The 25,587-nt window shown below is 55.2% G+C and overlaps 2 protein-coding genes across 2 annotated transcripts in view; one reads left to right on the forward strand and one right to left on the reverse strand.

Annotated features, from left to right (window-relative positions):
* DPH1 (diphthamide biosynthesis 1) overlaps positions 1-9,051 on the reverse strand; it is a 59,978-nt gene extending 50,927 nt beyond the window's left edge. Inside the window, exons 1-3 of the mRNA XM_048519472.1 lie at positions 8,962-9,051; positions 4,511-4,663; positions 1,727-1,790 (exon numbers count right to left, since the gene is read on the reverse strand). Coding sequence (XP_048375429.1) covers positions 1,727-1,790; positions 4,511-4,663; positions 8,962-9,016 — 272 coding nt within the window. The 5' untranslated portion in view covers positions 9,017-9,051. The remainder of the gene's footprint in view (positions 1-1,726; positions 1,791-4,510; positions 4,664-8,961) is intronic.
* Positions 9,052-14,031: 4,980 nt separating this feature from the next.
* RTN4RL1 (reticulon 4 receptor like 1) overlaps positions 14,032-25,587 on the forward strand; it is a 49,285-nt gene continuing 37,729 nt past the window's right edge. Inside the window, exon 1 of the mRNA XM_048518450.1 lies at positions 14,032-14,113. Within this exon, the coding sequence (XP_048374407.1) occupies positions 14,101-14,113 (13 nt within the window). The 5' untranslated portion in view covers positions 14,032-14,100. The remainder of the gene's footprint in view (positions 14,114-25,587) is intronic.

Consider the following 25,587-nt stretch of genomic DNA (forward strand, 5'->3'; position numbering starts at 1 on the left):
GTGACCTTGGGCTGGTCACAGTTCTTTGGAACTCTCTCAGCCCCACCTGTCTCACGAGGTGTCTGTTGTGGGGAGAGGATGGGAAAGGAGCTTGTAAGTCACTCTGAGTCGCTTTACAAGAGAGAAAGGTGGGGTATAAATCCAAATTCCTCTTCTTCTTCTTCTTCTCCTCCTCCTCATAGGTCTTAAGCCAAGTGTGATCAAAAACGTCTGCCAGCCCAACTTGAGACCCAATCTACGCCAGCCCAAAAAACACCTGGTGGAGGTCAGGCCCAATCCAGAAAGCTGCTCTGGATCCCCACATATCATTCCCACCCTGCAGCAGCCCCCTGGTGCATAAAACCTGGTGCATAAAACCTCTTTTTTCCTACTAAGGGGACGCACACGGCCTCCTAAGATTTTTGAAACCTAGGCTTGCTTTGAACTATAAACTTTCCCTTTAATTTCCAGGTGTTCTACAGGTAGCAAGAGTTCTTTGATGAGAGGTAAGTTTTTGTGGTGCACAAGGGGGTTGTTGAGATCACTGAGGCTGGATTAATATATAAATAACTACGAAGTTTTATTTATTTATAGGCTGGCTTTAAAGGAACAAACCCGCAGGGCTGGTCTCCAGGTAGACAAAGTAGAAGCCTGGCCGAGGCACAAAAACGCCAACTGGTTGTGGCTTCAGAGAGCAGTCAGACTTTTCTACAATGCTTTCAAGGCACAGACAGACTTTTATTGACTAGGCGCGAAATTGGATCCTGTCTCAAACATAGGATTCCACCCACAACTGCCTGCCCTTTCCCCAGTCAGACTAAATAATATAAGGTCTGTTCACCACCGGAGACAGGTCTGACAATTGAGCATTCTTCTCTAGCAGAGATAGACTCAAACCAGTCTGCCACACTGCCAGGCCCTTCATGCTCTTTTTCTTGAGCTGTCACTGCTATCTCCAAGAAGGAGGAGGAGGAGTTTGGATCTATACCTCACCTTTTCTCTCCTGCAACGAGTCTCAAAGCAGCTTACAAACTCCTTTCCCCACAGCAGACACTTTGGGAGGTAGATGGGGCTCAGAGAGTTCTGAAGAACTGTGACTGGCCCAATGTCAATCAGCAGGCTTCATGTGTAGGAACAGAGAAACAAATTCAATTCACCACAGTCCACCATTCATGTGGAGGAGTGGGGAATCCAACCCGGATCTCCAGATTAGAGTGCACCAGCTCTTAACCACTATACCACACTGGCTCTCACTACACCACGCTAATGCAGAACTCAATTCCCTCCTCTCTGCTCCCTCCAACGTCTCATCTCCCTTCTTGAAGGTGATTGGATGCTCCTCTGAGTGACTGATTTTCCGCTCAGGGGCAGGACAGCCTCCTGTTCATCACAGCTCCTAGAAACATGTTCCACTCCGACCTGATGCAGAAATGGCTTTCAGGTCCAGTCATCCCACTGGCTTTAGTCAGCAGAGAGGAGAGAGTCGATTCCCCCCTCATCAGTCATCCCTCCCTTCCTCGACAACGAAGAAAGATAGCTTCCCAGGAAGAGGTTGACCCCAGGAGTCACTTGAGTGGGGAAGGGCTGCCCTTCGCTGCTGCAAGATGTCCCACGCCCCCAGCTCTGTGAAAAGGAGTGGCACCAAGCATGAAGTCCAGCCTTTCTGTCACTCCCATGCCTCTGGCACTCTGCCTCACCTTGACCTGAGCCACACCTGGGAAAAGCCATCTCCCCTTTTCACCCTTACCTTTCAATGATGTCAGCGAGGGTGCAGGCAAACATGAGCAGGCCTTCCGGCATCTGCAGAGCAACTGAAAGAAACAAAGGAAGTCAATATCTCAGAAGGGCACAGCTTGATACCTGCGCAAGGTGTGGTCAGGATCAGGACAAATGTCAACAGGGGTCTGCAACCTACGGCTCTCCAGATGTTCATGGACTACAATTCTCATCAGTGCCTGCTAGCATGGCCAAGTGGCAGGGCTGATGGGAATTGTAGTCCGTGAACATCTGGAGAGCCGTAGGTTGCAGACCCCTGAGTCCTAAGCCAACAAATTCTCCCAGGGAACCAGGAATTGCAAGCCAGAATCCTGGGACATCCTTTACTTTGTTGATCTTAAAGCCTGTCTGACCCCCCAAACCCCTTTTTTCAGCGTGAAGGTACGCCTCCTGGCCGCAGTGGGGACACGAGGGGCATTTGTAATGCTGGCGGGACGGGATGCTTCCTTTCAAGGCAAAAACACCACCAGAACAATAACAGTGCAGGGTTAACCCTTTGGATCCTGTGTTTATTCTCAAAGAGCGGCACTTCAGAACTGGGCCATCTGTCCAAAACGTTCCAAGCTGCCGACAAAAATTAAAAGCGCGCACACAGATCAGATTCAGCAGCAAGTCGTCATCTGAAAAACCAGCCTGAACATGACGTTCAGCAACCTTGCGTCTCTCTCGCACTCCCTCAAACCTCTGAATTTCTGCCATTAGCTTTCGGTAGCTGAGCTTTAGATGGGCTTTGACCTGACCCACCTGAACGAGCTTTGGTTTTCCTTACTGGTTTTATTGTCCTCTTTATTGTTCTAGGCTGCCTCCACCTTTAGCAAAAAAAATGCTTAACGTTCTAATCCAGCCATGAAGGGTAGAAAAAGAAGAAGAATTTGGATGTATATCCCCCCTTTCTCTCCTGTGGGAGACTCAAAGATGCTCACAATCCCCTTTCCCTTCCCCTCTCACAACAAACCCCCTGTGAGGTGGGTGGGGCGGAGAGAGCTCCGAAGTGCTGTGACTAGCCCAAGGTCACCCAGCTGGCGTGTGTTGAAATGCACAAGCTAATCTGATTCACTGGATAAGCTGCCACAGCTCAAGTGGCAGAGCAGGGAATCAAACCCGGTTCCCCAGATTAAAGTGCACCTACTCTTAACGACTACGCCACGGGTACTCTGACTGGGCAATGCCAGGACCTCCCCCAAAGTCACAGAACCCAGTCTTGAGTGCCAGTGTGGTATAGTGGTTAGGAGCAGGTGGATTCTAATCTGGAGAACTGGGTTTGATTCCCCGCTCTGCCACATGAGCTGCGGAGGCTTATCTGGTGAACCAGATGTGTTTCTGCACTCCTACATTCCTGCTGGGTGACCTTGGGCTGGTCATAGTTCTTCTGAGCTCTTTCAGCCCCACCTGCCTTACAAAGTGTCTGTTGTGGGGAGAGGACGGGAAAGGAGCTTGGAAGCCCCCTTGAGCCTCCTTACAGGAGGGAAAGGTGGGGTATAAATCCAAACTCTTCTTCTTCTTCCTGATCTCCCCCAAAATGAACCCTGGAATACAGGAATGGCCAGGTGATCTTTAGGGACACCTCTTGGTTCTGCTAGGCCCGTGGTGGCGAACCTTTGGCACTCCAGATGTTATGGACTACAATTCCCATCAGCCCCTGCTAGCATGGCCAATTGGCCATGCTGGCAGGGGCTGATGGGAATTGTAGTCCATAACATCTGGAGTGCCAAAGGTTCGCCACCACTGTGCTAGGCTCACCGACGCCAAGCAGAGGAGCTGGGGCTGATGAGCCCACGGTCTGTGCCTCTCCTACCACCCTGATTGAGAGACCAATCATCGGGCAGACCTTCAGCTGGCAGGGACAACAGCTTTGTGGTCGGCTCAGATTAGCATGGATGGCATCAGTCCATGATGGCTTTATGAGTCACACCAGCACTACAGAGCTATAACTACCCTTCCCAGGGGCGTACCACCTATGGGGACATATAGGGTCAAATGTCCCCAGGCTGCGGCCCTTTAGCCATGTGGGGTGTGTGTGTGGAAAATCACCCCCACAACCCTCTTTCTTCCCCCAAGGTCCATACACTGACTTCAAGATCCGGTGCAAAAAAAGTTGTTTGGTCCTGGTGGGGGAGGGCAGCCACCCAAACAGGGAGCAGGGGGAAGAAAACTCAGATTTTGCACCGGGCTTCATTTCCCCTAACCATGGTGGCAAACCTTTAGCACTCCAGATGTTATGGACTACAATTCCCATCAGCCCCTTCCAGCATGGCCAATTGGCCATGCAGCGAAAACTGATGAAACCAGATCCTGTATCTAGAGTGCCATAAGAACCGCCACCACTGCATGCCTCTGCCCCTTCCACTATACACTCTCAGTCATAGCTATTAACCAGTGGTGGGATTCAGCCGTTTCGTACCACTTCGGCAGAACCGGTTGTTAAAATGGTGCTTGTAAACAACCAGTTGTTAAATTATCTGAATCCCACCATTGGAACCAGTTGTTAAATTATTTGAGTCCCACCACTGGCTATAGCTCTACTAGCTGTGGGACTGCCCGCCCCCCCGACAAAACTTTAGCCAAAGTGACCAACCAGGGTGGTTCAAACTGCAAGCACACGTGCCCCGCCCTCACACACACAGCCGCCCACAGAAGGGGATGCAGTTCACATATTCAAAGCGGCTCCACACCAGCCAAAAGAGAGCTGGAAGAAAGAACCTCCCCCCCCCCCCCACAGCAACACACGCAACTGCCCTGCAGCCAAAGCGCTCACCTCGTTTCGCCTGGGCCTGCCGGATCCGCCATACGGTCTTATAGATCTCAAAGTTGTAGTTAGAAGGGAGGGCTCCCACGGCCGCCTGGAGTTCTGGGTCTGATAAAATGGCTTCGGGGATCTGGTGAGCCACCTGGCGCCGGACCTTGCGAGCTGCAAGAATAAGGGCAAGGCAGTCCTTTAGATTAAACCGGATCACACCCAGCGTGGTGGAGTGGTTTAAGAGCAGGATTCTCATCTGGAGAACCCGGTTTGATTCCCCACTCCTCCACCTGAGTGGGAGGTTTATCTGGTGAACCAGATGCATTTCCGCACTCCTACATTCCTGCTGGATGACCTTGGGCTAGTCACGGTTCTCTGTGAACTCTCTCAGCCGAACCTACCTCACAAGGGTTCTGTTGTGGGGAGAGGAAGGGAAAGGAGCTTGGAAGCCACCTTGAGTCTCCTGACAGGAGAGAAAGGTGGGGTATAAATCCAAACTCCGCTTCTTCTTTCTTACTCTCTCGCCCCACCTTCACACCCAATGGCTGCAGTTACTCAGTGGAAAGGGGTCTGCGTGCTGGACGTGGTCAATGGTGCCTTCCTGTTGATGCCCCAAGAAGAAAAGGCAAAGTCTCAGCCAGGGAAACAGGATACCTTACAGATGCAGAGAGGTCCACCAGGATGGCTGGACCTCTGGTCTCTTGAGCCTCAAACTCCAAAGCGAGGAGTCTCAAGGACCCAGTGATCTCCTCTAGGAGGAGGAGGAGGAGTTGCAAAAGAACACAGGACTGCCCCCTCAGTCTGGAATCACGACCCTAATCATTAACTTTCCCAATCCCTTTTTTCCTTTATTTTGGAAGAGGAAGAGGAGAAGGGAGGAGGAGTTTGGATTTATACCCCACCTTCCTCTCCTGTAAGGAGACTCAGGGTGACCTACAAGCTCCTTTCCCTTCCTCTCCCCATAACAGACATCTTGTGAGGTAGGTGGGGCTGAGAGAGTTCTGAGAGAACTGTGACTAGCCCAAGGTCACCCAGCAGGAATGTAGGAGTGCAGAAACACATCTGGTTCACCAGATAAGCCTCTGCCACTCAGGTGGAAGAGTGGGGGATCCAACCCTGTTCTCCAGATTAGAATCCACCTGCTCTTAACCACTACACCACACCACAAGGGCTCAGGCCAACCTACAACAGAAAATAAACATAACAATGTATAACCATCTCTTTACCGCTCCGGGAAGGAAACAGCAAGAGCCACTGGCAAGAGGGTGTCGTAAAGACCAGAGATGAAAGAGAGAAGCCAGAGCAAGAGATCACCCTCACCAAGGAACAGCCCCAATTCTCACTCTTCCACCAACACAAGAGGGTTCACAGGGACTCCCAAAGAGCTCATTCCTCGAATGAGGTTTGGCACCAGTGGGTAGACATCTCCCCCACCAGCGGGAGAGTGGTCCCCCACACCATTGGTCAGAATTTCAGATGCATGGGATCAAACGCCCGCAGAAGGGTGCAATCTGGGGAGGGCTGAGTCACCTTTGGGACTGGGTGTTCCGTATCCTCCCACAGGGGAGGGGGCGGGGATCACAAAGGTCAGGAGGGCACCAGTGCTTTAGTCAACCAAAAGGGCAACCTGCTATTCTGGTGTCTCTCCCCCTCCCCTTTATTTTTAAGCACAAGTACGGCTCTGTGAATCAGAGAAGTGGCAGTGTTGCCAGAGGACACAACTTGGCACGGAATTATATTTAGGAGGGGGGGGGAAGCTGAGAATTTGGGGCGGGGTGGGGGGCCTATTTATGCTTTGCTATATGACTATGCCCCATGGTGAACAGGTGCTGCTGCCGTAGGAAGAGGCCAAGAAGCAAGCAAGACTGACTCACGCGCAGCCTTGCCCACTCGCGGAGGAGAGAGGCCCGCCCAGCAAGCTGTCAGGACCAACGCAATCAGAACAGACATCGTGTGCGGAAGAGGCGAAAAAAGTGTCGCTCTCCATCCACATTGTTACAGGAGGCTGGACGGGACTCTGTGAGAATGGAGCTGAAGGCCCGGCTCTGCCACAGGTGTTCTCAGGGGTCTCGGGCAAAGTTGCCCAGTAGTCCACGCTCCCCTTTCTGCCCCAATTCTCCAGCTTGGAAGTGGAAAGAAGAAAACATCAGAAGAGCCTTCCGTGCTGGATCAGACCAGTTGCTCATCTAGTCCAGCATCTTGAGAGCCAGCGGGGTGCAGTGGTTAAGAGCAGGTGCACTCTAATCTGGAGAACCGGGTTTGATTCCCCGCTTTGCCACTTGAGCTGGGGAGGCTTATCTGGGGGAGCAGATTAGCTTGTGCACTCCAACACATGCCAGCTGGGCAACCTTGGACAGATCTATGGAGCTCTCTCAGCCCCACCCACCTCACAGGGTGTTTGTTGGGGGTGGGGGAGGGAGACTGTAAGCCCCTTTGAATCTCCTCAAAGGAAAAAAGGGGGGATATAAATCCAAATTCCTCTTCTTCTTATCTCACCTAGTGCCCAACCAGTTATTCGGGAGGGCCAACAACAGGGCATATTGCCTCCAGCTGATGGAATTTAGAAGTTTATTGCCTCTGAACATGGAGGCTTTCTTTAATCACCATAACTAGCAGCTACTAATAGATTTATCACCCATGAATCTATCTTAAGTCCCTTTTAATAAGAGGAGAGCTCAGCCCACCGGCTGTTTGGAGTGCAGGATATAAGAGAAAAAAAGCCCAGGCCTGGTTCAAGAGAAGAAACAAAGAACTTTCAGGCCAGAGGAAGTCCCAAACATAACTCAGGATGACCCTTATGAAAGGCACAGACTATTCCGAAAACTCCACAGTAAGACCCAAGGTTGTAGGAGCAGCAGTGCCGTAGTGGTTAAGAGCAGGTGCACTCTAATCTGGAAAAACGGGTTTGATTCTCTGCTCTGCCACTTGAGCTGTGGAGGCTTATCTGGGAAACTAGATTAGCCTGTGCACTCCAACACAAGCCAACTGGGTGACTTTGGACTGGTGACAGATCTACGGAGATCTCTCAGCCCCTCCTACCTCACAGGGTATTTGTGGAGCGGGGGCGGGGGGAGGAGGTAAAGGAGATTGTAAGCCCCTTTGAGACTCCTACAGGAGAGAAAGGGTGGTATACATCCAAACCCTTCTTCTTCTAAAGTGAAATATACTTAATGCCATAGAATTTTTATCTTGCCCCGTCTCCCAGAAGGACACACAGGTTTCTTCCATTTGATCCCAAGAAGCTTAAAAGGTAGGTTAGGCTGAGACACAGGAAAGAAGACTGAGCCGATCTATTCAGAAGCAAGTCCCACTTTACTTAATGGAACTTACTCCCAGGACAACAGTCTTAGGATTACATTTGCTGTTACCTAAATCACCTGCAGAGTTTCAGAACTGAGGGAGATTTAACCCTAGGCCTTCTCAGACTCTAAGCTATCACATCAGCTGAAAACATTACAAGTCAGCAAGCGGTGGTGGTAGACAGTGACATCAAGTCGCAGCGGACTTATGGTGGCTCTGTATGGTTCTCAGTGCAAGAGACAAAGAGAGGTAGTTTGCCACTATCTGCCTCTGCATATCGACCCTGGATTTGCTTCCAAAATTTGACAAGATCGGACCAGCTTGGGCCATAAGTGGTTGGGAGTTATAATCTCAAAATCACCTCACTCACACACACACACACACCGAAAAGAAAACAAACTGCATCAGTTGACACATATATGGTCAAAGCAGTATGGCCAAGTGGCTAGAGAACTTGTACACGGTCTCTGATTTGGCGATCAAGGAAAAATGAGGCAAAGGAGACAAAGTAGGGAAGCGCTCCAACACCATCTTTCTCTCATGCTTCTCAATTCACAAGGTAAAGGGTCTGGCTTGAGTCCCTACGCCGCTTTCTGGAACCCGAAAAGAGGGTAACCTGACTGGCAAAGACGTGGTGAAGACGTGGCAGGAAAATGAGTACGTAAAATGTTTATGAGGCAAGCAACTTCTGCGAGGCTAGACTCTGATATGGCGACCATGCCTCAAGAGCTCCCTCTGCCAAACACCACATCCGGCCTGAAGAGGGGAGAGGGCAGCTTTGAATGACCCTTCACATAAAACCACTCCTGCAAACAGCAAGCCAGCACAGCAGAAAGGATGCCCCCTCCTCATTCCCTTTTGCAGAGAGGTTTCTAAAGAAGGGCCCACCCCCCAAAAGCGACTCTCGAAATGCAGCCTGAGCGTGTGGACGCCCTTCTGCCACGCCACCTCACATATGCATGGGCTTGGAGACCTCAATAATCGCCGGTCCTCGGGCCTTTACTTGGGAGCAACACCAGAAAGCGGCCTACCTCACAGGGCGGCGGCCGTTGCTGCTGCCACCCAGTTTAAACCCCCCCCCCTCTCCCCGGCCCTTGAAGAAGCCCTTTGAAGACAGCTCCTTTTCTCCGCCACCCACGCAGCTAAACCAGAGCAGTCCCCACACTTACCCGGGGCCGCAACAGAAGAGCAGCATTTCGCTTCCGCAACAGCTGAATCCTCCATGGCTACAAAACCCACGTGGAGCCCAGAAAGGCAGCGCCAATCGAGCGCCGAGCGCGGGAGCCAGGCCAAAGCGGGAGCAGACCGAGGGCATCGAGCCGCAGCATGCAGTCTCTGGCTGGCCTGCAAGATTCAGCCCGACCAGAGTTTCCCGGGCACCCGTTTCAAACGTTCAGACCTCAGCCCCGGATTCATAAACGTCCGGGGGCGCTGAGCAGATGCAGCGGGCTTTTCCCACTCAAGACATAGGGCGGGCGGTGGATGAATCTGAGCCCCCGGCATCTGTTTGGGCACCTGAGAAACCCAGGCTTGGCCAACATGTGCCTGGCACGTGGCCCTGGCCAGGCAAAGAGATGCGGGTAGCGGCTCTGGATAGCCCTGGGCACCGTTTCTTCTCGCCAGTCCCAGGCAGCAGTTCTACCCCTGTGCCTGCCAGGTTGCACGTCGGTCCGAAGACCTTTTGCCCTGGAGGAGCTGGAGCCACGACCCAGGCGGGCTCCTACAAGGAGAAGAAGAGTTTGGGCCCCATTCCCCACCTTGCCATGGAAGCTCTCTGGGTGACCTTGAGCCAAGCACAGACACTCAGCTTAGCCTACCTCAAAGGGTTGTTGTTGTGTGAGGGATCAAATGGAGGAAGGGAGAATATTGTCAGCTACTTTGGGTCTCCATTGGGGAATATAAATGAAGTAAATAGGAATAAATTGTGACCCCCCCCCACCTAGCTCCCCCATGCCCTACCCCCGGTTTCCTATAGATCGCCTAAACCTCTCGCCCATTGCCTCTTTTACAAACGGGCATTTCCCACCACCGGTGGCAGCTAAGACTGGCAGGACCAAACCGTGAATCTGAGGCTTGGCCCCCAGCAAGGATTGCTGCAGCAGACTCTCAAGGTCGCTCCAGGCCGCCCCCAGACCCCCACCCTAGCTGAGCCACTCTCCCTTTCATAGGGAGGAGGGGGCTTCGATGCCCGTTCGTCCCTGGCTGGGCGCCAGTCTCCTTCCCAAGAAGCTGTGCCCTGCGGCAGGTGGCTTTGCCTCGCCTGACATTTTCGGACGTGCCGATCCCAGCGGACCCCCCCACCACCACACCCCACCCCCAGCGCCCGGCACACAGCTTGAACGACAGCTGCTGCGCCCCCTCGGCCCGGCTCCTGAGTCACCGCTTGAGTAATGCCCGCCTCCCTCTCGCTGGTCAGGCCTCGGCCGGGCGTGGGTTCCTTCCTCGCGCCCCACTAACCCGGTCGGCTCTGCCTGGCTCCCCCCCCCCTCCTTTGTGAGAAGGGCTGGGGGAGTGCCAAGAAACCTCAAACACCCCCTACACACACGCGCGCCCTCACACACACACACACACAAGCCGGTCTGTTCCAGCGACGAGGCAAGAAAGCTGTGCCAGGCGCGCAGCAGCAGCCTCGAACTTGCCACCCCAAGGAGGCCAGAAGGACTGGCGCTTGCTCGAGGGGCTTCCAAGGGGCGAGCAGAAGCCCCTTCCTCCCGCGCCACCGGCCTGGCCGACCTGCTTCCGGTCTCTGTTGGCCCAGCAAGCAGGCAGACCCAGCCCCAAAGCTGTCTTAGGCCCTATTCCCACGTGACAGTGGTTGCCACACAACATCCGTGTCCGGCATCAAACGGACACGTCTTGATCCCGGCGTGGGTTCTGCGGTTGCATGCCACGCGTGTACCGCTGAACGTGGGCTTTTGGACCCCACCTTTGTTGAGGACGGGTCCTCCGGGGCCTGAAGGCGCCTTGGAGCTTTGTTTTCCTTACACAGAGGAGTAGGCACCCGCACTGTAACGTGTGAACGGTCCGTCAAGGTCAGTTTGGGCCAGGTCAGACTGGCAGCGGCTCTCCGGGGCCCAGACGGAGGTTCTCTCTTCGCCCCCGCGCCTACTGTCCGTTCTTTATCTCTGGAGACTGAATCTGGGGACCTCCTGGATCCCGCCCCCTTCCCCGACGAGCCAGAATCAGCCCTGCCGACGCCAGAGAGAGAAGTCCAGGGGCCCCGATCCACTGGGGATCCCTGGCACCAGACCCCCAGTCCATGCGCCCCGGTAGCCCTCCAAAGCCGCATCTCAAGCAGAGGGTGAGGCGCCAGGTGCCAGCTGGCTGGGTTGGCGCCTCTCCTGATGCCACTTTTGGGGGGCTGCGTCAAACCCCGCCAAGTCGCCCCCTCGGGGCCGAGCCCACCAGGGCCAAAGATAGGCGCGCCCTCGGGGGCCAATTGGGACCCAGAGAGGAAGCCAGCGGGGCGGTGGCTTCCTGGCCAGGGCTCGGTCCTGGCTTGGCCCCCGATCCGCAAGCTACTTTGGCACGGACCCGACGGTGGAAAGAAGGCGGCGGGGCGGGGTGGGGTGGGGAGCCCGCTCTGGTAGGGAAAGCAACCCGGGAGAGAGCGGCCAAGAGGAGAAGGGTCTCTGCCCCCAGGCACAGGCAGGAGAAGGGGAGGGGGCGTGGAGCCCGCAGGTCCCGGGCCTTTGCGTGCAAACGCCCCCCAACTGTAGGATGAGCGCAGTCTCCCCGGACGCCGCAGGAGGCATCGGGGAACGAGCTGCCATTCGTCGCCCGGCCAGCGGAGCCGTCACCAGCCGGTCCCTCGAGCCACGGAGTCCCCTCCGTCGATCAAAGACTCGCTGGAGCCCGCCCGGGAGACTCGCCGCGGTCCACCGGCTCCAGGTCTTGCAAGCGCGCAGCGGCCAGGGGGAAACCGAGGGCAAGGCACTCTGCACACGCTCAGCGCCACCCCGGACATGAGCGCTCCCACCCCCGCCCGCCCTAGCCGCAGGTTCGGCTCGTGCCGGGGGTCTTCCGCAGGAGAAGTTCCCCGGAGGCGCAATCCAGCGCTGGCTGGTGCTAAGCGGTCCTTGCGCTGCGCTGCTTCCCCGTGCGGGGTCAACACTCAGCGGGCCCTGCATGTCTGGTTGTGCCAAAGGGGACTAAGCTAAGGGAAGTGAGTTCTCCACTTTTGGGGGGGGGGTGTTAATTAAAAAAGGGTGCAGAGAAGCCCGGCTTCCGAAGTGACCCCTTTGATTTGTGACCCCTTCGGGTGTGAAAAACTTTATGGGGGAAAGCTGTCTTGGAAGGAGGTGGGCGAGGGAGCGCAGGAGACTGTGCCAGGGGGCAGGGGGCAAAATACGCAGGCCTGGAAATCGGGGCATGGCTGAGCTGGCACCTTCCCAGCCAGTGGAACTGGGTTGCGGCGGATCCCAAGGGCCGGAGCCGACTGGTCTGAGCAGTCCGTTTGGATACGGGGCCAGATCCTGGACATGAGCCCTGATGGCTGGCGATGGAACCTCCCTGGCCCTGCGCAGCCTGCCTTGGAGTATCAGAGGCTGGGGGCGGGGGTGGGGAGAACAGACACACCCGGTCCTTTTCACTGGGATTCTCAGAGGGAATGCCGGCCTAGGCGGCGGTGGATCATTCAAAAGGCCACCTTCTGCTCTCCAAAACCCAGGGCATAGAGAGGTCTCCTTGAAGCCCACGGGCAGAGCCGGCGTGGGCTTCAGGGGGGGCTGGACCTGGCCTCAGGCGAGCCTCCTTCCCAGTCTCAAGCCCTCTTCTGCGATGTGGGTCACGTTGGCGATCTCTAAGCTCAGCCTGCCTGGCCAGGTTGTTGTACAGATGACAGGGCGCTGTCCCAAGGCGAAGTGCTGAACCGGATCCAGCTCAGCGCAACGGCGCCCCGGCCCGCTCCAACTAGTCGGAAGGGGTCCCTCTTCTCCCCCCTCCACCCCCACGGAAAATGAGATGTCCCCTCTCTGGACTCTTCTGGTGACAGAGTGTCTCTCCGACTCTCTCCTGCGACCTGCAGAGACTCATCCCCGGCCTCTGCAGAGGAGCGCGGGACAGGACCCCTCCCCCCCACGGTACTCCCACTCCCCTTAATCACCGGAAAGTAGGTCGGTGGGGCCCCCTCCTGCCCCATGGCCCGCCCTGTGGCTCAGCCAGAGCGGAGGGCCGAGAAGAACCCCGGGGGCGGCGGAGGGCGTGGTGGGTCTCCCCCAGCCCCGATGGAGCGGGCGGGAGGCCCCTCCGCTCGGGCTGGTTTCCATGGCAACAAGAGGGAGAGGGGCTCGTTGTCGCGTTGCTATGGCGACCGCGGCTGTCTGTCAAGGCCCTTGGCGTGCCATTCCCGCCCCTTTCTCCGGACCGACCCGGCTCGGGCTCGGCCTGACCCCGGCTGGAAAGTGGGGAGGGAGGAACCCCCGACTTCCCCGGGAGGTCCCGTGACCTGGCCGCCGGAGAGGGGCGGGCCAGACGGGATCTCCGGGGAAGTTGCCTCCCCGCCACGCCCTGAGCTCCCCACCCCCCCAACCCGGGCCAGCTCTTTGTCCTGCCCAAGAAGCAAGTTGCCGCCGCCGGTGGCCAAGCCAGCTCTTCCCTTCGCCGTCGGGGCGCGCCGGGGGTCCCCTCCAAAAGCTCCCGAGTGCGGCCCGTGCGCGCCCCGCGCAGGCCAGGAGAGACACCTTCCCGGACCTGCCTGCCTTCCCCACACCCTGCCCGCTATCCTCCCCCAGCCCGCTGCGCCTGGGTGGGTGGGTGGGGGGGCTGTCGGGAGTGTCCAGCGCGCCTCTCTAAGCGACGGTAGAAACACTTTCATAAATTTTCTATGGGAAGCGGGCGGGGGGCGGAGAGAAGCGCGCCGACGGGAGGGAGGGAGGGAGGGAAGGAGGGAGCGCAGGAGGGAGGAGGGAGGGGGGACCTGGCCCAGCCCAGCCCAGCCCTGCCCAGCCGTCGCTGCTGCCGCTGCCGCTGCTGCTGCTGCAGGGAGAGGAGCGGAGCGGAGGCGCGCACCGGGGCTCCGCCAGACGCCCTTCGGAGGCGCAGCCGGAGGGCGTCAGGGAGGAGGAGGCGGCGGCGGCCGGCCCGGAGGGGGCGGCTCCCCCAGCTAAAAGCGGCCAGCCAGGCGCGGACGGCGGAGGACGAGCGCAGGAAGCCAGCCAGCCCGCCAGCCCAGGGAGCCGCCGCCGCCGCCGCGATGCTGCCGCCCGGAGCTCCGGCCAGCCCCTCTGGGCTTCGCAGGCGCCGCGGCCGTCGCTGTCCGCTGTGAGCGCCGCTCGGGGGGAGCGGGCAGCCGCCGCCGCCTCGCCAACATGCTCGGCCAAGGTGAGTCTGCGGCGCTCGGCGGGCACGGAGTCGCCAAAGTTTGCGCTTGGGCGCGCTGGACAGGGGCGGCCGGACGCGGGGCCAAGGGACGCGGCCGGAGGGAGAGCGGCCGGGCAAACTTTTCTGCCGCCGTCGGGGGGCGGGGGTGGGGTGGGGTGGGGTGGGGTGGGAGGGTTGGAGGGGAGGGTCAGCTGCTCGCTCCGGGGCGCCCAGCAACGGAATGCGCCCGGGCTCAGGGCACCCTTGCGCCAGGACGCGCGGGGCTCCCAAGGGGCCGTCGAGGGACTGGGGCGCAAGAGAGCGGGGCGCGGATGAAGGGCGGCGGGCGCCCAGCCAGGGACCGGCCGCCCCGTCCCAGTTCAGCCCTCTAGAAGCGGCAGGAGCGATCTGCCGCCAGGTGGTGATGTAATTCCCGGGGTGCCCCAGCAACTCTTCCGAGGGGCCCGAGCAAAAATGCCGCTTCTCCCGGGAATAGAGCCCGGAGCGAGCTGGGAGCCGGGAGGGAGGGAGGGCGGAATGCCATCGAGGCAGAGCGCAGCCTGGCCACAGGCGCCGGGCTGGAGTCACCGAGCGCGTCCGCACTTGGCTTGGGGTGGCGCTGTAGGGAAAGAACCTCGCGGGGTGGGGGGTGGAAAGCAAGGAACCGGGAGCCGAGCAGAGTCCCCCCCCTCCCTCGCCCCTCCGGCCTCTTTGGTCAGTTCGTTGGGCCCGTTCTTAGGGGCGCGAGTTTCCCGGCTAGCGATGGATGAATAAGTACTGGGGTCTGCACACAGACACGCACCACAGCCTTATGGGGTGGGGTGGGGTGGGGCGGGGTGGGGGTTCCCAGTCCCACCCTCTCTATGTGACCAATTGCCAATTTGCCCCCTCCCCTCCTGCGCAGAAAAAAGTGGGGGGGGGGACCTCACCTTTCCAAAGAGCGTTTCCAACCTGGCCTGCCATTGGTGGGGTTTCTGAGCGCCTTCCTCTCCCAGCCCAAAGGGGAGAGTAACCCTGGAGCTGGAAAAGGCCGGGGATTGGTTGTCTGTCGGACTCTTTGCTGGTTTTTCTTGCCAGGGGGCACCGCCTGATGTTGGGCACGGAAGGGGGGGGCTGGGTCGATTGGCAGCCTTTGGGGCCTGGGACTGTGGGTTTCCTTTGTGGCTGATTTAATGTGCAGCACATTTTAGGTCAAGGCTGTTATGCTCAAAGTGGTGGTGGAGGAGAAGGTCTCTGGAAGGGAGGGGGAGGTAAAACAAATGGAAGGCTCACCCGGAAAGGCAAAGGGGTGGGGGAGCAGATCCACTTGATCCACCAGTCTAACGGCAACATCTGTCAAATGCGGCTGAAGGGGGCCTCAAACTCGCAGCCCTCCAGATGTTATGGACTACAGTTCCTATCACCCCTTGCCAGCATGATGCTGGCAGGGGGTGATGGGAACTGTAGTCCATAACATCTGGAGGGCTGCGAGTTTGACACCTGTGCGGACAGAAAAGACACCCCGCCCTACTCAACACTAAATCCTCACTAAGTGCTAAAAATGCTCTGGCAGGTGATAAGTCAAGTCAGAGCCTGGGGGACACTTTGGCCCCAAGGCCTGTTTGTAATATAGACACAGAAGGAGAACCTCTGAGCATCAGCAAAGTGCCTTTTCCTTCCCACTGGCTGGTTGTTGTGGGAAAATGAAGTTTGGGTCAGGAGTCTCCCTCCAGATAGACCTGGCCGCCGCCACCACTCTGCTGAGAAATGTACCCGCCTGCAGTGACCCTCTTGCGAGACCTGTGGCCGGCCTTTCCAGATGGCTCGCTGCGAACGCCCAGCCCCAACACAAGGAACAAAACAAGGACGAGATGCAAATCCAGAGGCCGGCGAAGTTTGCGGGTCTCCTTAAGCAAGGCAACAGCGAGTGCCCAAGAAGCTTTGTTAAGTGGCACCTTGATTAATTATTGAGACTCTTGTAGCTGTCTTCCCTTCAAATTTATCTGTACATCAACCACAAAAAAAAATCAACCCTACACACTCCCTCCAAAGTTAATGCCAGGCCTGAATAATTCAGCAGGCTGCGAGCCTTGGGCCACCCTCCCATCTCTCTCTGTCTTCCTCTGGGCCTCAGGACGGCAGCATGCCAGGCCCAGCAAGGGTGCGGGCATGGAGTCAGTCCTGGGGGTGGTGGTGCCACCTCCTGCATTGAAAGGCAGTGGACTGTAGACTCCCCACCACCACCGGTACCCAGCACAGACTCGCAGAGGTGATCGTAACTTGGAATCAGAGTGTGCCTGGCATGATAGGGCGGGGTGGGGGATGCTGGCGAGGTGGAAAGCATTCCTATGCTGCTTGAACCTGGCAGGGTCTGAAGCAGCAAGTCAGATGCAGTCGCTTCTTTTGCATAAGGCTACAGGAGAAGAGCTCTCATCGGGATGGTTCAGGCTGGGCCAGGCTCTTCAGGCCTTGGGAAGCTAAGCAGGGTCATCCCTGGTTAGTGTTTGGAAGGGAGACCACGTTACAAGGCCACGGTTCGTGGCTATGCAGAGGCAGGCAATGGCAAACCTCTTCTGTTCTTCTCTTGCTTTGGGAACCTGATGGGGTCACCATCAATCAATTGTGAGTTGAGGATGCTTTCTACTACCAGTGGCTCAGGCAAGCAGGAGTCTAAATCAGACCCTACAGGGGTCTGCAACCTGCCTACAATTCCCATCAGCCCCTGCCAGCATGGCCAATTGGGATGATGGGAATTGTAGGCCATGAACATCTGGAGAGCCGCAGGTTGCAGACCCCTGCATATGGGCAGGGAATTCAGCACTGGCTCAAGTTGCCAGAGCCCTGCCCATCAAGAAGTCCACTTTCCTAGGTTGCTCCGAGCCACCTGGGGCCAGTGGGCCACAGAGCCAGCTCCGCAAGCAGATCTCTGGGTCCTGATCAGATGTCCACTCACTCTCATTCTCCAGCAGAGACCTCAGCTGATACTGCCTGGCCAAAAGTGCCCACTTCTGTGCTCCAATAATAGATTTCTGGAAAATCCTGAGACTAATTCTGAAAGTTATTTCACTCCTATTGAGGTTTCCTTTAACCCGCCTGCCCCCCCCCCACCACCCAAAGGACTACTAGCTTCAGACCAGATAGATTCACAGAGCAAAATGCTCCGCCCAAGCACAGGCTCCCTTCCCCCCATCAGGGCAGCTGGAAGAGTCTACAGTCCATTAAACTAGAGGAGGGGGAAAATGCAGAAGCAAAGAAGGGTCCCAAATTCAAGGCATGGGCTCAACCAACATACCCAAGAAAATGAGCCCAACTGTATATTACTGCCAGGAAAGAGGCAGGGGAATGGGGCGAAAAGCCTTCCAGAGCTCCTTTTGGGAAGATTCATTCCCTTGGCACATTTAATGCCTGGAGTAACTTGTTCTTGGAACAGCACGTCAAAGTGTGATTAAGAACATCTGGGCCTTTTTTCTGACAAATCAGTTGCCCAAAGAAAGCCAGCATGATTAAATCACAAGGGATGATGCCATAGAGGACATCCTCTCCAGCAAAAGAGAGCCGGTACGATTAAAAACATCTGGACCCTTTCCCTGACAAATCAGTTGCCCAAAGAGAGCCAGCGTGGTGTAGTGGTTAAGAGCAGGTGGATTCTAATCTGGAGAACCGGGTTTGATTCCTGCTCCTCCACCTGAGTGGCGGGTTCTAATCTGGTGAACAAGGTGTGTTTCTGGACTCCTACTTTCCTGCTGGGTGACCTTGGGCTAGTCACAGCTCTCGCAGAATTCTCTCAACCCCACCTACTTCACAAGGTGTCTGTTGTGGGGAGAGGAAGGGGAAGGAGCTTGGTAGGCAAGTTAGGGTTGCCATCTTCCATGCAAAGCCTGGAGATTCTGCCTGAATTAGAACTGATTTTCCAAACTAGGGAGGTCTGTTCCCCTAGAGAAAATGACAACTTCTGAGCATGGACTGTAGAGCATCGCATATCCCCAGGAGTCCCTCCCTTCCACAAACCACACCCCCCTCTGGCTCTAAATTGTCCAAATTCTACATCATGTGAACTACTACCAAGGGAAAACACTACAATACACCGGGTGATAATAAGCGTTCATTTTTTGGTCAGATATGTGACAGCTCCTTTGCGTGCGTGAGCTCAACTTGTGTAGGTTTGCCAGTTTTCATCCAACGAGAAGTTTGCTCTTAGGTCAGGTGATTGGCCTGTCCCGCCCACTCTTTCAGAACAAGGTTTGGACTTTCTGGGGGCAAGATTACTCCTTTTATGTGCTTCACTTTATTCCTAGCCCGCCTTTCTTGCAGAGATTCAGGACAGATTACAGAATAAATAAAATGTACTCATGCGGTATCAGACATCCAATGAATAATGTAATAGCATTAAGATTCTAGCTTTGGTGCCCGGCCAAATGTCTGCCTAGTAATTTATAGCGCTGCTGGAAATGGGGCGGGAACATATGTTTGTTTATTTATTTACTTCATATATACCCTGCCTTTCTCAGGGAGCCTCAAAGGCTGAACGACAAACTGTAAAATCTATAACAAAATAATTACGCTTATTCTATGGCGTACACAAAATGCTTTGCTAAAAACACAGGGCCTGGAATACAGGCAACACATTTTTAAAAAAGCATCAACTATAGCAAAGATCTCAGACACTGTTGATGGTACAATAATTATATATATATATAAACCCAGTATAGGACCATACACATTTTGATGTATTTGGCCATTCTCAGTAATCATACATACAAAGCAATATTATTAAAGAAAACACATCCGGAAAATACACCTTACTGGTATTTTTTATCTGAAAATGGCCAATACGTTTTACTACACGTTACACACTTCCAGAAAAATTGGTAATCAAAATCCAATTTCAGTGGTGAAAGAACCGTGGTTTGTGTGAACAGAGTCCTCACACTAGATATAAGGGTTTCCCATTTTCGGATAAAAACACCTGCAAGGTGTATTTCCAGATTATAACAGTGTCTTTTAAAATGTGAAGCTTGTATTCCAGTCCCTGTGCCCTTAACAAACCGTTTTGTGCACACCGTATAATGAATATAATTATTTTGTTATAGATTTTTATGGTTTTTAGCTCAACCTTTGAGGCTCCCTGTAATTTTCCGGGTGAGTTTTTTTCCCCTTCTTTTCTTGTTGTTTACTCTGCCTTTCTCCCAAAGGAGACCCAAAGTGGTTTACATCATTTTGCTCTCCTCCATTTTATCTTCATAAGAACCTGTGAAGTGGGTTAGGAGGAGAGAGACTGTGTAACTAGCCCAAGGTCACCAAGCAAGTTTACCCGACAGAACAGGGATTCGAACCTGAGTCTCTCAGACCCGAGTCCAATCCTCTAACCACCGCCCCACACTGTGTGAGAAACCAGAAAGCAGCCACAGGGTGTTGTGTATGCACGCACACGCAACAGAACTTTGGAGAAGCTCTCTCTAGGAAAGATGGGCATTTCCCCCAAATTGTGCCCACTTGAAACTAAATTGCGGATCTCTGAAAATCTTTACATGCACACAAGCCGACGGATAGCTAGTTAATCCAGATTAAGAGGTTCAGAAACGGAGTGCAAAGTTCGGAGTTAAAGAGATATCTGCAAGATGTGTAATCCTGTTCGTATGACGAATTAATCCAGATGAACTCCCCCGGGGCAGAGGGGCCACTTGGAGCAGCTGTGCCCGAAGGCGTGGGGGGAAAGGCCAGGCCGGTGCCTGGGGGGGGGGCTACTTTCAGCCCTCCACGACCTGCAGATGGAATGCCGGACTCCGGAGGGACAAGAGAGGAGGTTGGCTCAAGGTCACGGAAGAGGGCAGGGTCCCCGGTGGAGAGGCTCAGTGGGTGGAAGGGTGCAGGCAGGGAGCGTGGTGGGCCCAGGCTGAGGCACAAACAGGCCTTTCGTATTCCTCTTCTGCTCTGCTGACAACCTCCCTCGCCAGCTGGGCAGCAAAATGGAATTAAGTTATTTTCACTTAGTTACTCAGCTAATGCATGGAAAGAAGCCAAGGACCGGAGCCAACAGGAAGGCAGCGCCGGGGGCGGGTGGGGAAGAGCAGGCGTTTGCGTGGGCTTCTAATGGCTCCCCCACCCCAAGGAAGTGCTGTGACGGGTTACAACCTCTGCCTTCTGGGTCAGTATGCACAGACTTTCCCCAAGGGAAGGAGGAGAGATCGGAGCGACAGGCCAAGAGCAGAAAAGGGATCCGCAAATGCAGGACGCTGGGATTTTGCTTTCTGCAGACAGCTCCTAGCACAGGGGTGGCCAACCTGCGGTGCTCCAGATGTTCATGGACTGCAATTCCCATCAGTCAATTGGCCATGCTGGCAGGGGCTGATGGGAATTGCAGTCCATGAACATCTGGAGCACCGTAGGTTGGCCAGCCCTGTACTAGTAGAATTCCCAAGCACCGGGTGGGGTCTGGCGGTTTCCTGGAATTATTTACGACTGATCTCCAGACTGCAGAGAAAATGGGTACTTTGGAGGGAGGAGTCAATGGCATTACGCCATGCTCCCTAAATTCCACCCTCTCCAGGCTCCACCTCCAAATCTCCAGGAATTTCCCAACCCAGAGTTGGCAACCTTAGATCCTCCTAGGCTGGGAAAACTCCTCCCCCAACACGCAGGCCATCTGGAGCTGGTTGTGTGACTGCACAATGATGAATTGTGCATCTACATGCATGCTCGGAGCTGCTTGCTTTTTCTACCATTTTGCACGTCCTTGCTAGAAGGGCGGTGACAGGGATCCTCCCTTCCATATTTTTATCACAACAGCCCTGTGAAGTAGGTTAGGTTACATTGAATGTGATTGGCTCAAGGTCATCCAGCCATCTCCCAGGGCGGAGTGGGGTTCTGAGGTTTCCCATGTCCTAGTTCTTAGGTGTCAAACTCGTGCCCCTCCTGATGTTATGGACTACAGTTCCCACCATCCCCTGCCAGCATGATGCTGGCAGGGGATGATGGGAATTGTAGTCCATAACATCTGGAGGGGCGAGAGTTTGACACCTGTGTACCTAGTTTCACACTCTAACTATCATAGCACACTGGCTCCATTTCCTCTCATGGTCTCAGGGATAGGTCTTTTATATCCCCTGCTATCTGATCCTTGTGTCTGGAGGTTCCAAAGATGGAATCTGGGTCCTCCTGCATGCCATGTGGACCCTCTGACACTGAGTCACGGGGTAGGTTTCCTTTGTAGGCACAACTGAGATGCCACGAGGGACCATATAACTCTGGGAGACATTAGGAGGTCTACAAACATCTCCCTTCTACAGCTGGTGAGAAAAACAAATGTTCACAGGGTCGCTGTGAGAATGGCAGGAGGGAGAGGAGAGGACCAGACCTGCCAGATTGGTTTTCAGACCAATGGTTTTCAGACCAACTTGGCAAGCACTGAGTTCCAGGTTGAACCTCCAGCTGGCACCTCCAGCCCACCATCTCAGATCGGCCTCTCAAGCCCTGCCTTCTGTGCCCTCACCTCGAGAGGCGAGGCAGATGGCGACAGAGCATTTTCCGTGGCGGCACCTCAGGCTTTGAACACCGCCCCTCTTGAGACTTGCCTGGCCTCTGCTTCATTTTAAGCATCAGGCTGAAACATACGCTTTTACCGTTTTTTAAAACTTTATTGGCTCTTTATTGGCTCCCTGCCTGGTGTAGTGGTTAAGAGCAGGTGGGTTCTAATCTGGAGAACCGGGATTGATTCCTCACTCCTCCACCTGAGTGGCGGAGGCTTATCTGGTGAACCAGATGTATTTCCGCACTCCTACATTCCTGCTGGGGGACCTTGGATTAGTCACAGTTCTCTCAGAACTCTCTCAGTTCCACCTACCTCATGAGGTGTCTGTTGTGGGGAGAGGAAGTGAAAGGAGCTTGTAAGCCACCTTGAGTCTCTTTACAGGAGAGAAAGGTAGGGTATAAATTCCTCCTCCTCCTCTTCCCCCTCCTCCCCCTCCTCCTCCTCCCCCTCCTCCTCCCCCTCTTCTTCTTCTTCTTCTTCTTCTTCTTCTTCTTCTTCTTCTTCTTCTTCTTCTTCTTCTTCTTCTTCTTCTTCTTCTTCTTCTTCTTCTTCTTCTTCTTCTTCTTCTTCTTCTTCATTATCTCCTGTTTTAAGGAGCATTTGATGCTGCTTGTGTTTTAATATTGTGGTTTTTAAGCGAGCTGCTGCACACAAGACCCTGGACTGGCGGCACAGAAATATTCTAAATAAATAAAAGGCACTACAGGGCCAGGAAAGACCTTTCTGTGCCTGATAGCCCCTGGCAGGCGGAGGAGACGGTGCTGATATCCATGGGCCAAGAGGCAGCGTCTCAGCAGGATGAGATGAGACCTCTTCATGCCGGAGCTGGTAACTGATGGCCTCGGGGCCAAATGTGGCTGCAAGCGAGGTCGTTTGCTCACAGCAGACGCAGGAAGTGAACCAGCGATGGTCTTAGCCGGGGCGTTGAGCTTGCGACGTGCCACGCGGTGCCTTTAAAAATCCCAAGTAGAACACCAGAAGGTGGGATGTGCGTGCCGTAATGGCTTCTGGGGAGTGGGCATTGGGACCACTCGCAGGAGCCCAAGTGGAGCTGGCTCTGAAACGCCAGGGCTGCCCACGCAACGCTTGAAACCAGAAGGGACGTTTTGGAGATCCACTGCAGAGCCTTCGTAGGACTGGGGCACGTGTCTTTGTAGTGCCGTTCAGCAGTGCGTTTTGGCCTGATCTCACAGGCTATAGCAGGCAGCAGGGATGGGTCTCTCTAGCCAAGGGTGTGTGTGTGTGTGTGTGTGTATGTTTGAGCAGGTCCTGTCTTGCATGGACAGAGGGAGAAGGGAGAGAAGGAGATTAGCGCGCTTCACCCGCAAAGACGCACAGCAAGGGTGCTGCCGGCCCAGCCACAGGGAGGAGACACGTGAAGTGGCCCGACAGGTATCTCATGCGCGGCTCCTGTGATCTGCAGTGATGGTCACAAGCCAAGCTGCAAGGCCCAGGAACGTGGGAGGAGGCATCCCAACACAGCCCAACTCGAGTACCAGCCAAGAATTCTGGGGCACCTAGGCAAATCTTGCCCTCTGCATGGCCTGGGGTTGTCAGCCCTGGGTTAGGAAATAACTAGATGTGTACATCTAGTCCAGCACTCTGCTACTCGCAGGGGCCCACCAGGTGCCTTTGGGAGCTCACATGCAGGATGTGAAAGCAAGGGCCTTCTGCTGCTGCTTCTGCTCCTGAGCACCTGGTCTGCTAAGGCATTTGCAATCTGAGATCAAGGAGGATCAAGATTGGTAGCCAGAGATCGACTTCTCCTCCATAAATCTGTTCAAGCCCTTTTTAAAGCTATCCAGGTTAGTGGCCATCACCACCTCCTGTGGCAGCATATTCCAAACACCAATCACACAAATCCAAAGCAGCCATTTTCTCCTGGGGGCTAATCTTGGATGTCCAGAGATCCATTGTAATGATGGGAGTCAGGGCCAGAGTGAGGGGAAACTGCCTGGGGCAAGCATGCATGCTACACCCCTGCCTCGCCCCCAGAACGCCCCCACACCGGTGCGTGCCCGGTACATCGCACACCCTCTGTCCCCTTGGCGCTACGCCACTGGTGAGAGTCCTCCAGGTGAGAGCTCCTTGAACTCGCTACGCCACTGGTGAGAGTTCTCCTTGAACTCGACTATCCTAGTCAGACCCCATAGCTTGACCTATAACAGAGAGTCTCCTCAAAGGAAGGGGACCCAGAGGTGCTGCCCTCGTTTGCCAGGCTTCTTCTGCTTATGGATGCCAACCTCCAGGCAGGGTCTGGAGTTGTAGAATTGCAGCCAGGCTCCAGGCAACAGATCTTTCAGGCCAACCCACCTGCAGGACAGGTCAGCTTCAAGCCAGATTGGCTCCCAAGCAGGGCAAAGGTGAATGGGCACTAAAAACTTGGGTGGCAGAACCAAGCCATGCCAATGCTCCCACCCCAGGGCCACACAGGGCAACGAAGCCTTCCTGACCCCAGTGATGGAAATCCAGGGGAGAGATGAAGACTCCTCCCCCCCCCCCCAAAAAAAAAAAAGGCCAGGAAGGAGGCACAGTTCCATGTTCTCAGCATTGTTTCCTTGGGCAACGCAGTTGGGCCAAGCTGGTCCAGGCAATTCCAAGACAGAGTGGCATAGGTTGAGGGACCTGGGACGGAGGCTGCTTTGCCTGGATTTGACCGGCAACCTAGTTCCTTTCCATGCAAGCCACTATTTGCCTTCTGTATCCCTGATGGCATCTTCAGTAGCAGAAGGTTCCCCCTATGATTGGCAATACTTAAAAGGTCTGCCTCAGAGGAGGGCCTGGAGCCTGACAATTTGCAACAGTAAAAAAGAAGGTTGCCTCTGGGCATGCACAGAGAGCGTGCCAATTACTGATACTCCATGCCAAGCTGGGCTTACAGGGTGAGACCTAAAGGCAGGCTTGTGAGTCCTGGCGCCGCTCGCTTCCAAAACGACCTCTCGGGCACTGATCCTGCACTACGCCAGACACATCCCACTTGCGGGCTTCTCCTGGCCGGGAGCTGCACTCATGGCTTGGCTGTGAGGACACCGCTTATCCAAAGGAGGTGGGGGGGGGGGCTGCGTCGAGAGAGCCCCTCCCTAGGTTGCCAACCTCCAGGCGTTGACTGGAGATTTACTGGGATTGCACCTGATCTTTGGGTGACAGAGAGCCATTCGCCTGGAGAAAATGGCCGCCTTGGGAGGTGGACTCTGCAACGTCATGCCCCGTTGAAGTCCCTCCCCTCCATAAACTCCTCCCTCTTCTTGGCCCTGCTCCAAAAGCTCCAGCTATTTGCCCCCCAGAGTTGGAGACCCTATCCTTCCCTCCACTTTCCAGGAAAGAGGGAGAGAGGGGCGTCTGGTGTGCCAGCCCATTGACCAGGGGAAGGAGAACGCCCACCCTGTTGCAGGAGCTCCCAAAGGCACCTGGTGGGCCACCGCGAGTAGCAGAGTGCTGGACTAGATGGACTCTGGTCTGATCCAGCAGGCTCTTTCTTGTGTTCTTAAGGCCATTGCTTTCACCTCCTGCATGTGAGCTCCCAAAGGCACCTGGTGGGCCACTGCGAGTAGTAGAGTGCTGGACTAGATGGACTCTGGTCTGATCCAGCAGGCTCTTTCTTCTGTTCTTAAGGCCATTGCTTTCACCTCCTGCATGTGAGCTCCCAAAGGCACCTGGTGGGCCACCGCGAGTAGCAGAGTGCTGGACTAGATGGACTCTGGTCTGATCCAGCAGGCTCTTTCTTGTGTTCTTATGTTCTAATGTTTTAATTTCCTGGTATTCGGGCTGGTTGGGAAGGAATGAAGCAGACCCTCCCTTCCCTCTTAAGTGGGATTTTGCTAAAGGGAGGGTGGGGCACACGTTAGAGATAAAGGGATTCTTTCATTAGTGCCCGCCTCTGAGGCACGACAGTGGTGCTCGCTCGCTCTCCTCCCCCCCCCCTCCGCATCTGCCGGGGCTCCCCTGTGCTCGTCTGCCTGTTCAGGTTGCTGAGCAGACTTTGAAGCCT

Source organism: Sphaerodactylus townsendi, linkage group LG16 (genome assembly GCF_021028975.2).
Source record: "Sphaerodactylus townsendi isolate TG3544 linkage group LG16, MPM_Stown_v2.3, whole genome shotgun sequence".
NCBI lineage: Eukaryota > Metazoa > Chordata > Lepidosauria > Squamata > Sphaerodactylidae > Sphaerodactylus > Sphaerodactylus townsendi.